Raw genomic sequence first — 12303 nt, 5'->3', positions numbered from 1 at the left:
TCATATAAATACATGGCCTCTTTGGAGCTGCCACTTTTTAGAGACAAACTTACAATAAGCCAGATTTTATAGTGGAAAGAAAGAAATGGCAAACTCAAGTAAAATTTTCCATTTCTAAAAACATTTTATTTAATTTCTATAAAAGTTGCAGTACACTGCATATATTTACGATTAAAATGCATACCTGTACACAAAAATCAAGTAATACTTCTTACAAAAATCGGAGGAATAACATGGACATTTGTGTCAGAGAAACTGCAACACAAGCTTCTGAAAACAATAGTTTTTTCCTATCAAGAAGATATTATATCAAGATTGCTTGTAACTAAATGTCCAACTCTTCCAGTCCAGAGCCACAATTGACTGGTTTCTTCTAATTTCTGACTTTTATGAAGCCACAAATGTATGAAATGTCAAGCCATTATATGTCTATAGAACTGGAAAGAATTGGCCAATAATTTGAACAGTGTTTAGGGGAGCGCCAATATTATTATTTAAAAGTGTAAACAGCTCAGGTAGCAGTTTTCTTTGTAAAAACCCTGCCAATCCTACTCATCTGGAATAGGTTTTTTTACCTGCAATATATATATGAGACACTTTCTCCACCTGATCCTGTTCTTTTGATTTTATTTTAGAATCCTCTGAAGATCTCACAGCCATTCTTAGATGTTGGCAAAATGTGGGTGCAATGGTTTCACTTTTGCCAACCGGGAAAGGCCAAGCCTGAGGCCTTGTGTGGGTGATTTTGTAAGGACTTTCTTCTGTTGACTGGGATTAGGATTGTATCCAGCTGCATCTGAAAAGATGATGGAAAAGTGGCCTTAAGAAAGATTTTAGTATGCTTATTGAGCTTTCATTCATACCAAATGTGATTTCCCAATGATTAACATGACTTTTAAGTTATGTCTGAATGCGTTTCACAACATCCAAGCTAATCTCTAACATACAGTTCAAACAGCCATATTTTGAGAGGCTGATACACAAGGAACATTCAAGTATAAGTGATTTATATCCCTTCAAACAAGAGATGAACAAGCTAACTACTGATTTTGAAACATTCAGATTCCTAAAGGCTCACACAGGCTGATATTCAACTGTCAGCCTCCCTTGAAAAAAAACAAAGTAGTCAAGCTTTTTAAACTATACGAGTTAGCAAGAAAAACAGAAAGTTGTGCTACATAATGTCAAATATTCAAAAATGACAGATAGAGTAGTAAGGGGAGATTTCAACCACCCTTATATTTGTTGGAAGTCACACTTTGCTAAGAGTGTAACAAATTCCTTACCTGCACTACAGACAATTTCATTGTGCAAAAGGTGGAAGAAGCAACAAGGGGATCAGCTATTTTTTTATCTGATCCTATCAAAAAAAATGAAGTGGAAAAAGGACCCTTGGGTGGGAGTGAACATCTTGGGATTTGTTGGACAAAGGAAAGATGAAGCAAAATGTAGTAAGAAACACACTCTGTTCTTCAAGAAAGCTGATTTCAGTAAACTTAGGGAAATACTAGTCAACACCTAAATACTAGTCAATACCTCGTGGTCAGAATCCCACTCAAAGGGCTCATGATGTATATAAATTTCTTTAAAATGGAATACTGCAGTTGCAAACCATTCTAATGAAATCAAGGGTGGATGTACAAAGAACTTGTATAAGAAATGACAGAAATGTATAAGAAATGACAGAAAGGGAAACCACCAAAAATGAGGACGAAAGTTGGGAAAGCTCAACCTTAGAATGAGTTCAGGCTTCTGGTTTGTGTCATATAAATGTACTTCATATGAGATTAATTCAACATTAGTATTGGAGCCTCCAATGGCAATGGGTTAAATCCTTGTGCCAACATGACTGCTGACCGAAAGGTCGGCGGTTGGAATCCAGGGAGCGGGTTGAGCTCCCATTTGTCAGCTCCAGCTTCCCATGTGAGGACATGAAAGAAGCCTCTAACCGGATGGTAAAACATCCAGGCATCCTCTGGGCAACGTCCTTGCAGACGGCCAGTTCTCTCACATCAGAATTGTGCCGTCGCGCCTGGGGCTGTACTCTTAGTGAAAGAGGCATGGACGTGACATCTTTCCCCAGGGGATTGCTTCTTGCCCTCCTTTAGGGAAACTGGAACTCCCAAGGACCAAAACACTGTAGATAACTCAAAAACTGGGTTTATTGTTCACAAAGGGGGTAAAAGAAAATATACATTACAGTCTTTGATTGTTTTAAGTCCGTGGAGCTTTTCCAGTTCCCTCTTTCTCTGGCTGTGAATGCCGGAGCAAACTCAGCCTCAGTCCAATGACCTATATCTGAAGACAAGAGTCTTCCTCTGTTGCCAAAGGACTGATGTGAAGGCGCTTGAGACTCCTCAACGTTGTTCAGGTTGGCCCTGAACATGAAGTGTGAGTCCCAAGGGTAAGAACCTCAGAATTGGTGCTGAGAGGTAACTTTTGAAGGGCTTTTTGAGCCAAGTCTCTCTCTCACGTCCATCTGGTAGAGAGCTTGCTGGTGGAATGAAAAGGAGGAAACACAGTCCTACTCCAGGAAGAGGTGGAGCCAAACAGTTTTGCTGAGTGAGCAATATAACAGGTACAAACAACATTGATTGACAGATATAAATAACCAATCCAACTACATTTATAGGGTAAGGGCAAAATCAGACATGATACAACAATTCAAATCTCGAAACTTATAGTTTGACATATAGATGGCACCACTCGCGCCGTCACAAGAATCAAATTGCAGTTTCTCAAGTCGCTCCTGGCACTAAAAAAATAGTATTTTTGAAATATGTAGCACATGGTGTGAAAGACAGCAGTATCTTACAAATCCCTCATTTCTGGCTAAGCATATACAGGACAGTAGTTGAACGTTGTTCTTGTTTCTGAACTATGCAAACCCCAAATAAACCTGTACATGAAGGTTTTCTTAGCAAGATTTGTTCATATATGGGTTTCTATTGCCTTCCTGTGAGGGTGATTTGCCCAATGCTACCCAGTGAGTTTCTATAGCCTAGCAGCATATCTATCTGGTTTCCAACATTCAACACACAAACCACTATATCACGCTAGCTCATAGTTGAGCCAAATAGGAATAACTAATTATCTTTCTAAACTGGCACCATGATTATAAGAACAGCAATAAACAACTACATTTGATTTTTTTATCATGAACTCTTAAAAAGATCACCTTGTCCCTGCAAATCTTGCAGGATATGGCTATTTCCTGATGATTCATTCACTGACAATGCTAAGGCAATTTCCATGTCTCTCTTGTAAAGTCTGTCATCCAAGGCAACTCTGAAACAATTTAAGAAACACATTTTGAAAATATGTTAAATATCAGTCATATTCTAAGTCTTAGATGCTGGCTTTAAATGTTTATAAAAAGAGGTCCTTTAATAAACAGAATGATAAAGATTAACACCAATGTTACTATTTACTAATAGTGTAAAAATGGGGCAGAGCTTATGTTCTTGATGATGGGTTCTATTTTGTCAACCACAATTGAAAGAGAGTCAATAAGACACCTATACTAGCCATGTAAGTCACATCCAAACGGATGTTAAAGTAAACTCACGTTAGGTTTTTCTTTAATACATCGCTATTTTGCATACGAAGGAAGCAATTATTTGTTAATTTCTGATTTATCTTACCTCTCATTTGGTGAAAGCTTCTGTGACTGAATGTCATCTTTACGGGACTGTTTTTGCTTGTCTATTTTTTCTTTCTTTGACTCTAAGCACTCTCTTCTTGACTTTTTCTTTGAATGGACAGTAACACTTGCAAAGTCATCATCTATTTAACAAAAATGCATTAGAGGTAAATTACTTAAATCCAAAGTAAGATATAAATCCAAAGATATACATTTCTCCAATATTCCAGTGACTTGCACAGCACAACACAAAGTTGCAAATGGTATAAAATTCTAAAGTAGTGAAATATGGATTTGAAGCCTAATACATACTACAATTGCAAAATGCAGACTTTTGATAGCCAAAGTTTAATTTTTATTATCTTACATGCCAGGGTGACTAAGTACACCTTGTGGATCACATGCCCACTCCTTTCTAAACTCCCTCATTTTATTGTTGAAATTAATTAATGAAATTAATATTATGTCAGCCCCTAAAAATATGCAGGAAACCAATAAACACACTTAACTAATGGAGAAAGATACTAAATGCTCTAGTGAACTAAATAGTTAATCTCATAGTCAAGTTAATTCCTTTTAGTTTAATATGAATAGCCAGTGTCATATTTAAGTAAATTTAAAGTTCATTAATAATTATATATAATACTACAGTACAAATATGATGATTTTATCAGTTAATAATTAGTGTTGTGAATTTAATAATATACAGTATACAAGAATGCATGCTATATCATTTCAATTTATTTCAACTTTTTATCTATATTTTTCTGTATTCTTAACTAAAATCAACCAGTAAACAAATGTCATATCCAAAATTTCTGACCAACAAGATTGTACTATTTTCCCTTATCACTCTCTAATATATATTTATATATAAACCGACCAATAAATACCTTCAATAAATACCGACCAATAAATACCCCTAAATACCTTCATTTCCATTGATAGTTTATTATTCAAGGCTACATTCCATATCTTCCCATACCATGCTACTAGCGTGAGATTGGTTACTACCTTCCAATTCCTTGCAATTATAAGTCTTGCCACTGTAAAATAATCACTAGTTCTTTTTTACAATAGATGACTTACCATCGTTGTCTTTATCCCCAAACTGAGAGTAGTCAACTACTTTCTTATTCCTGGGAGAAAAAAAACATACCCAGAATAAAAGAATGGCTTTTTTGTCTGCTCATGGTAGTATCACAGATTTTTTCAAATTTAGCATACAATGTAATATGTTTTACAATTCAAAGTAAATATATATAGTTAATCACTGACCAAGACACTTGAAAACCACTAAAAACAGCCATGGAAAGTCCACCACCCACCAAGACAATGTATTACACTATCAGGCTACCTTTACAGTAAAAAAGTTCCTCTTAAAATCTTTGTTCCTGTAATTTAAATCCATTGGTTTAGTCCCTTTAGAGCAAGGTTTCTGAAACTTTTCTTCTCAGGACCCCTACTGGCCCGAGAAATGTTCAAGGTGTTGTCGAAGGTTTTCATGGCCAAAATAAAAGGGTTGTTGTGTGTTTTCCAGGCTGTATGGCCATGTTCCAGAAGCATTCTCTTCTGATGGTTCGACCACATCTATGGCAGACATCCTCAGAGGTTGTGAGGTATGTTGGAAACTAGGCAAGTGGGGGTTGTTCAGGGTGACAAGAACGAACTCTTGTCTCTTTTGAGGCAAATGTGAATGTTGCAATTAGCCAACCTTGATTAGCATTGAAGAACCTTTCAGCTTCAATGTCAGGCCTCTTTCTGCCTCTAAAAATGTCACTTTAACAATCATAGAACCAATCAATTGACAAGGGAAATGGTGGTGTTTGATAGAAATCACATGCCAGCAGCCATGATAAGCTTATCCATAACAGAACTCTTAACAATTTTCGCAATTTCCTGACATGACTTTCATTTCTTCCAGTACTTATTTTGTATTTTTCAGTGATCTCAACAAATTATTTCAACAAATGTTCACTTTTTTCAAATACATCTGATTAGTCTCTTAGGTCTAAATTGGGCAACAAATATTAAATTTATGCCCGAAACTGGAATTATGTGTTTTAGGATATTCAGTGTTTCTTTTTACTTTTTTTCTTTATTGACAAGGTTCTACCAACAGTTACCATAAAGTCAAAGTAATTAAAAAGACTGTGTCATTTATTCATTTCACATTGCAACCCATTTAAATAATATTCCTTCTTTCTCTCAAAGATGCAAAAATATACAAAAATAATTGCAACATTTGAAAGAGTTTATGAGAAAAATAGCTACTGCTTTTTGTTCCAATCCTATTAAAGGACACTGTGAATAAAAAAAATATTTAAATATATTAGCAAGTAAGACAAGGGAGTTTTAAGGAACCATCATAGCTCAGCCTTGATACTCACTTCATCTCAAAAGATATGACTTTTCTAAGCCAAAGTGCCAAATAAGATCTGTTATTGTTTCGGTTTTATACAAAAAGGCCTTATTTCAGGTATACTGAAGGTTTAGAACTGAGTACCATCTTCCACCTCTAATTTACTGAGAAAGGGGCTTTTTACACATTTCTTTCTATGGCTACTCAGAAACCACTCAATCATGACCAAGAAAATTAGAGAATGTGACCTACACACCTACGCACCGGTCGTGCCATTTCCAGTCGGCCTCAAGTTCGTAGTTTACACACAGGATTGCTAAAGCTGGGCCCTCTTTGCAGAAGCATGAGTCAAAATTGCTGAGAAAAGCAAGACATCCACAGACAGCACCTTGCTGTCTGGATATGGAATTTACTATTTCACACCAGCAACTTCGTGTCGTCTTTGGCTGAAAAAGAATGGAGAAATTGAGACTTTTAGCATAGCTACAATTAGACAACCGGGTGTCTAAGTCAAACACCAAACAGCAGCAGAGCGAATATTTTTTTCTCTGAATTGGAAAAAAGAGCAGTAGCTATGTTAGTCTGGTCCAGCAGAACAAAAAAGCTGCCACAAGACTTTCAAAAGTTACTGGAAAGTCCTTCTTGAATCTAAACCAAATAATCCCAGGTAGCCAGTTCAGAATAAGAACAGAGTTCCAAATCGGATGTGATACATTCACTGGCAATACATGATGCAGGATAAGCATTTATCCAACATTTGGGAACACTGCAAAATGCATATAACAGCATTTAATTTTTTTCCATGCAGACACATCTTTATATTGTTTTTAAAATAATACTGTACATGTGAAATGAACTTTCCCCAAATAGTAAAGCATGGTGTTATTAAAACATGGAGTTCCCTTTTACACATATCTTTTTGGGAGAGTTGAACACACTCATGTCTATTCACAATTATATTAATCTCATACTTGTAATTTTCCAAAGTTTCTGTCAACACAACCTCCAAAAAGTCTTTAAAACACACATAACATGCTCTGTGTGTAAATTATAAAACCAGTGGAGAAACTGGCCTTAATTTTTTATTTCTTTTTTCAAGTTTTTAATTTTTGTTTGTAAAATAAATAAATACATTTATAACACAGCAGATATCGGATATCCAAAATACATATTGCCCCCAAATTTATAGTGTCAGAAGCGATTTGAGAACATACTGCAATTCACTTCTGGTGTGAGAGAATTGGCCGTCTACAGAGTCGTTGGCCAGGGGACGCCCGGATGTGTTACCATCCTGCTGGGAGGCTTCTCTCATGTCACTGCAAGCTAGAGCTGACACACAGGAGCTCACCTCATCTCACAGATTTGAACCGGCAACCTTCAGGTCAGCAACCCAACCTTCAGGTCAGCAGTCCAGCTGGCACAAGGGTTTAACCCATTACTCCTTCCCCCATACCATTAATCTCGTTATATCTACTGTAAATCTCCCTCTCGTTATATCTACTGTAAATCTCAAAAGATGTTTACTTCTTGGGAGGAGAGCAATGGCCAACCTCGATAAAATAGTGATGCGCAGAGACATCACACTGGCAACGAAGGTCAGTATAGTCAAAGCAATGGTATTCCCCATAGTAACCTATGGATGCGAGAGCTGGGCCATAAGGAAGGCTGAGTGAAGGAAGATAGAGGCCTTTGAACTTCGGTGTTGGAGGAAAATCCTGAGAGTGCCTTGGACCCCAAGAAGATCCAACCAGTCCATCCTCAGTCATCAATCAAGTGCCACTTAATGCCTCCCAAATAAAGGATGCCCCCAGGAAGCAACAGCCAGGCTTTGAAGCTGCAAGGCTTTTCAATGCTAACCAAGCTGGCCAATTGCAACATTCGCACTCGCCTCAAACAGACAAGGATTATTTCTTTCTGCTACCTTGGACATTCCACAGTTATATAAACCCCACTTGCCTAGTTTCCAACAGACCTCACAAACCTCTGAGATTGCCTGCCATGGATGCAGGCAGAACGTCAGGAAAGAATGCTACTGGAATATGGGCACACAGCCTGGAAAACTCACAGCAACCCAGTGATTCCGGTCATGAAAGCCTTCGACAACACATTGCCTTGGAAACCTCGCTGCCTCCCCCCCCCCCCCCCCACACACACTCCACTCACACCACCTTCGTTACCTTTCCAGTCAGTTCTCAGCGCCAACGTTCCCCTCGCAGCTGTTTCCCGCGCCTTGCGTCAGAGATGCGCCACGCTCAAAGTGACGGAATAACTAGGCGCCGCCGCTGTGGCCTTCTTCCGGGGTCTTCTTCTCCCTCCGCTTCTCCAGAAGGGACCTGTTTGTGGATATTATCTCACGGCGCCCCGGTTTTTTTTATGTTTTTCCTTCAGAGTCTTAAAAGTCTAGCTCTTTTGCAGCTTCTCTTTTCCCCTGGCTGAGGAAACCTTTTCTCCAGCGTGGTTTTCCCTCTATGGCCGTCCTCTGACATTTCACCTCACATAGTGTCCGGGTTGACGCTTGTGGACAAAGGTATCCGTTGTTTCCCTTTGTTTCATTGTTTAAGACCCCTTCCAGACAGGCCCTATATCCCAGGATCTGATCCCAGGTTTACTGTTTATCCCAGATTATCTGGCAGTGTGGACTCAAATAATCCACTTTAAAGCAGAAAACATGGGATCAGATCCTGGGATATAGGGCCTGTCTGGAAGGGCCCTAAGTCTCTCATCAAAAAGTACATGCTTGTAATACTGTAATATTGTATGAAATGAAAAGGGTTTTTTGAAATATGAGCAAAAAGCATTTTCTTTCTCTGCATGAATAGATTATTATTGTTCAGTGTTTGTATCCCACTTTTTCTCCCCATAAGGAGACATGGGGCCCTTCCACACAGCCTTATAACCCAGATTATCAAGGCAGATAATCCATATTATCTCATTGGAATTGGATTATCTAAGGACCTCTCCAGACAGGCCCTATATTCCAGGATCTCATCCCAGGTTTACTGTTTTAAACTGCATTATATGAGTCCACACTGCTAGATAATCTGAGATACAGTAGAGTCTCACTTATCCAACATAAACTGGTCGGCAGAACGTTGGATAAGCGAATATGTTGGATAATAAGGAGAGATTAAGAAGAAGCCTATTAAACATCAAATTAGGTTATGATTTTACAAATTAAGCACCAAAACATCATGTTATACAACAAATTTGATAGAAAAAGTAGTTCCATATGCAGTAATGCTACATAATAATTACTGTATTTACAAATTTAGCACCAAAATATCACGATGTATTGAAAACATTGACTACAAAAATGCCTTGGATAATCCAGAACGTTGGATAAGCAAACGTTGGATAGGTAACTAACCAGTAACAAATAACAATTAGGTACACTTGATTTTTTTTTTAAAAAAAACACAAACCCAACAGCACTAGCAAATTACTTTTCAAAAGTAACATTGTTGTCAAGGCATCAAATAGCTGCCTTTTTATGTAAAGCCGCCTTGAGTCCCCTTCTGGGTAGAGAAAGGCGGGATAGAAATACCGTAAATAAAAATAAATAAATAAGTGAGACTCTACTGTAAACAGAAAACCTGTGATCAGATCCTGGGATGTAGGGCCTTTCTGGAAGGGTCCTGAAGACCCTTCCACGCAGCTGTATGAAATCCCACGTTATCTGCTTTTAACTGGATTATTTGGCAGTGTATACTAAAATAGTCCAGTTCAAAGCAGATAATGTGGATTTTCTGCTTTAATAACCTGGATTATTTGGCAGTGTAAAAAGGGCCTAAGTGACCCTGACTGCGCCAGATCCTGTCTAATCTTGCAAGCTAAGCAGGGACAGCCCTGGTGCATACTTGGAAGGCAGTCCAACAGTGAATATTGGGTGCAATAGGCAACATATCAGAGAAAGGATCTGGCAAAATCATCTCTGAATATTCCTTGCCTAAGAAAACCTTTCAAAATTCATGGGGCCACCATAGGTCGAGAGATGACATCAAGGAGCATACACATGCACAAACTATTTTGCAGGTCACTATTATTTGACTGTACTTCATGATGTTTTTATATACACATATACACATTCACATATGTGTGTGTCCTGTCCTTTATATTTTATAGCTCATTGGAGAAGATGTTAAAAAGCATAAAAATATTCAGACAACTGAAATAACTTTCTACCATATTGAGATGCATCTTCTGTATTCAGAAGTTCTAGAGTATGGGACAAGTTGAAATAATTGGTTTTTTTTACTAGAGTATGTAAAGAAGATGAAATAAGGACAGCAATGCTATACAATGTTTACTGCTCAAAACCTCTGTGTCAATGTGACAATATAATAATTATACAATTATACTTTCCTAGAATGCAGGAAATGGTTAAAACAAAGAATAACCAAGGAAAAAACAGTGGTATGGAGAGAGAATTTGTGTATACGTTCAGCTCTGGAAATCAACATTTTGTGCTTAAAGTTCCACTGAAATTCCCAGTGCAAGAAAACGTTAGCCATTTGCTTGGCCGTCTAATGCTTCTTCACAACCTGCCTTGCTTCATAGAAAATGGTAAGGATTTCCTATATGAGTAGCTCAACTAAGTTTATTCTGAAGTAGACATTCAGCATTGTGAAAATATGGCAGGGGTCATTAATCTGAAATATTAGGCTAATCTGACATCTTTATTTTGAGATGAGTATTATACTATCATTTCCTGCCTCAGGGTGCATGATTACACTTGTTACATTTTAAAAATATTCTTTATAGGCAGAAGGGCTAAATTAAATACATTTTTCAAATTGAGAAATATTATGGCAACATACTTCATAGTCACCAAGCCCATCTAAATGAAATTATAGAATCATAGAGATGGAAGAGACCACAATGGCCATCTAGTCCAACCCCCTGCTATGCAGGATAATATAATTAAAGCACTCCCAATAGGTGGCCATCTAGCCTCTATTTGAAAACTTCTGGAGAAGGAGACACTACTACACTCAGAGGCAACATATTCCACTGTTAAATAGCACTAACTGTTAGGAGGTTCTTTCTAATGTTTAGGTGGAATCTAGAGTCCTAGTCTCTAGAGCAGAAGAAAATAATACGCAGGCAAATCCTGAAAAATTTCACAGACCAGTAACTCAGGTGTTGAACAGGAATCTCCCAGCACCATCTTCTGAGCTTTCCCCTTCAAAAAGGACAAGAGTCACTATAGAGCCATATCCCATCCTAGAGAAGAGGTCATGAAGAATAGCATGATCAGTGATGGTGAAAACTGCCAAGAGATCCCATAGAAGCAACAGGATACAATTATCCCATCCAGTTTCAAGGAATAAATCCAAATAACCGATTTCACTCAGGAATACCAGGAACTGGTAGGCTACCAGTGAACTTCAAAATTCTGCCCAAGAATGTATCATTTCCTATTCATCACTTTATATTACCTAATATGTCATCTCAGAAGCAATCTCAGTGCTGAAAAAGTCCTTTCTCAATCCTCTTGACCTTAATAATTACAGACTGGTGTCTCATTTTTTCTTTGTTTGGCGAACAAAAAGACAGTGTTTTCCAATTCCAGGCAGTCTTGGACGACACATACTTCCTTGACCCATTTCAAACTGACTTCAGAGCAGGATAGAGCTGAAACTGCTACTGTTGCTTTAGTAGATGATCTCTATCTTATCACTGACAGGAGGAGTGTGTTCCTATTGGTGCTTAGCAGCATTTGATACCGTACCATAAACCATGGTATAGTTCTAGAATGGGGTTCTAGGGAGGTTAAGAATCAGAAACACTGCATTGAAGTGGCTTCGGTCATATCTTTCAGGCAGTTTCCAGATGATGGCGCTGCTCCTCAAACAAGGAGCTGTTACGTTTTGATCAACTTTGGCTGATATGCCAGTTGTGCTAAACAAGCTGTCTGAATTTAAAACATAAAGACCAATCTCTTCCTGCAGTCTACCTAGTCAATTTTTAACTGTGAACTTAAACAGACATTTTAACTGATATGAATGATTTTAATGTGTTTTACCCTTTGTCTATGTCTTTTAATATAAGTGTTTTAATAGTTTTGTGTTTTATCTTGTTGTTATTGTTATTATTATTACAGTAGACTGTCCGTAAACTGGCACTCATGGAGATAGGTAGATAGTGGATATACCTCCTACTTCACCATACCATAAACTCTCTATCAACTTGGTATTAATATTGAAATATATTAATTAAAAGTAAATTAAGAAAAAGACAAAGTTTACTTACTGTAACACAGTTCTATTGTTTTACTGTATTACAAAAACAGCTCTTT

The 12303-nt window shown here is 37.7% G+C and overlaps 2 protein-coding genes across 4 annotated transcripts in view; one reads left to right on the top strand and one right to left on the bottom strand.

Moving 5' to 3' along the window:
• Window positions 1-104: 104 nt before the first annotated feature.
• rad51ap1 (RAD51 associated protein 1) lies at window positions 105-8321 on the bottom strand. Of its 3 annotated transcripts, none has more exons than XM_062982009.1 (6): window positions 8183-8321; window positions 6262-6451; window positions 4733-4782; window positions 3645-3786; window positions 3179-3288; window positions 105-796 (listed from the first exon to the last, which is right to left on the bottom strand). In XM_062982009.1, exons 2-6 carry the CDS (start codon window positions 6279-6281, stop codon window positions 663-665), a joined length of 456 nt encoding a protein of 151 aa, XP_062838079.1. In that variant the 5' UTR covers window positions 6282-6451; window positions 8183-8321; the 3' UTR covers window positions 105-662. The 3 variants fall into 3 exon arrangements, with proteins under 3 accessions (XP_062838079.1, XP_062838080.1, XP_062838081.1); XM_062982010.1 differs by lacking the exon at window positions 8183-8321 and adding an exon at window positions 7978-8150; XM_062982011.1 differs by lacking the exon at window positions 8183-8321 and adding an exon at window positions 7987-8150.
• Window positions 8322-8392: 71 nt separating this feature from the next.
• ferry3 (FERRY endosomal RAB5 effector complex subunit 3) overlaps window positions 8393-12303 on the top strand; it is a 28111-nt gene continuing 24200 nt past the window's right edge. Inside the window, exons 1-2 of the mRNA XM_003221380.4 lie at window positions 8393-8532; window positions 10372-10568. Coding sequence (XP_003221428.2) covers window positions 10373-10568 — 196 coding nt within the window. The 5' untranslated portion in view covers window positions 8393-8532; window position 10372. The remainder of the gene's footprint in view (window positions 8533-10371; window positions 10569-12303) is intronic.

This window comes from Anolis carolinensis, chromosome 5 (assembly GCF_035594765.1).
Source record: "Anolis carolinensis isolate JA03-04 chromosome 5, rAnoCar3.1.pri, whole genome shotgun sequence".
Taxonomy (NCBI): domain Eukaryota; kingdom Metazoa; phylum Chordata; class Lepidosauria; order Squamata; family Dactyloidae; genus Anolis; species Anolis carolinensis.
Note: the sequence above shows the minus strand (reverse complement) of the source record. Positions and strands in the feature narration are given on the sequence as shown.

What these genes read in the sequence shown, in the direction of transcription:
- rad51ap1 (XM_062982009.1), bottom strand. Translation starts at nt 6,281, where the DNA reads ATGGCACGACCGGTGCGTAG. An exon ending in TGGGGATAAAGACAACGATG is followed by an intron (nt 3,787 to 4,732) that starts GTAAGTCATCTA and finishes TTTGTTAAATAG; the next exon opens with ATGATGACTTTGCAAGTGTT. An exon ending in AAGCTTTCACCAAATGAGAG is followed by an intron (nt 3,289 to 3,644) that starts GTAAGATAAATC and finishes AAATTGTTTCAG; the next exon opens with AGTTGCCTTGGATGACAGAC.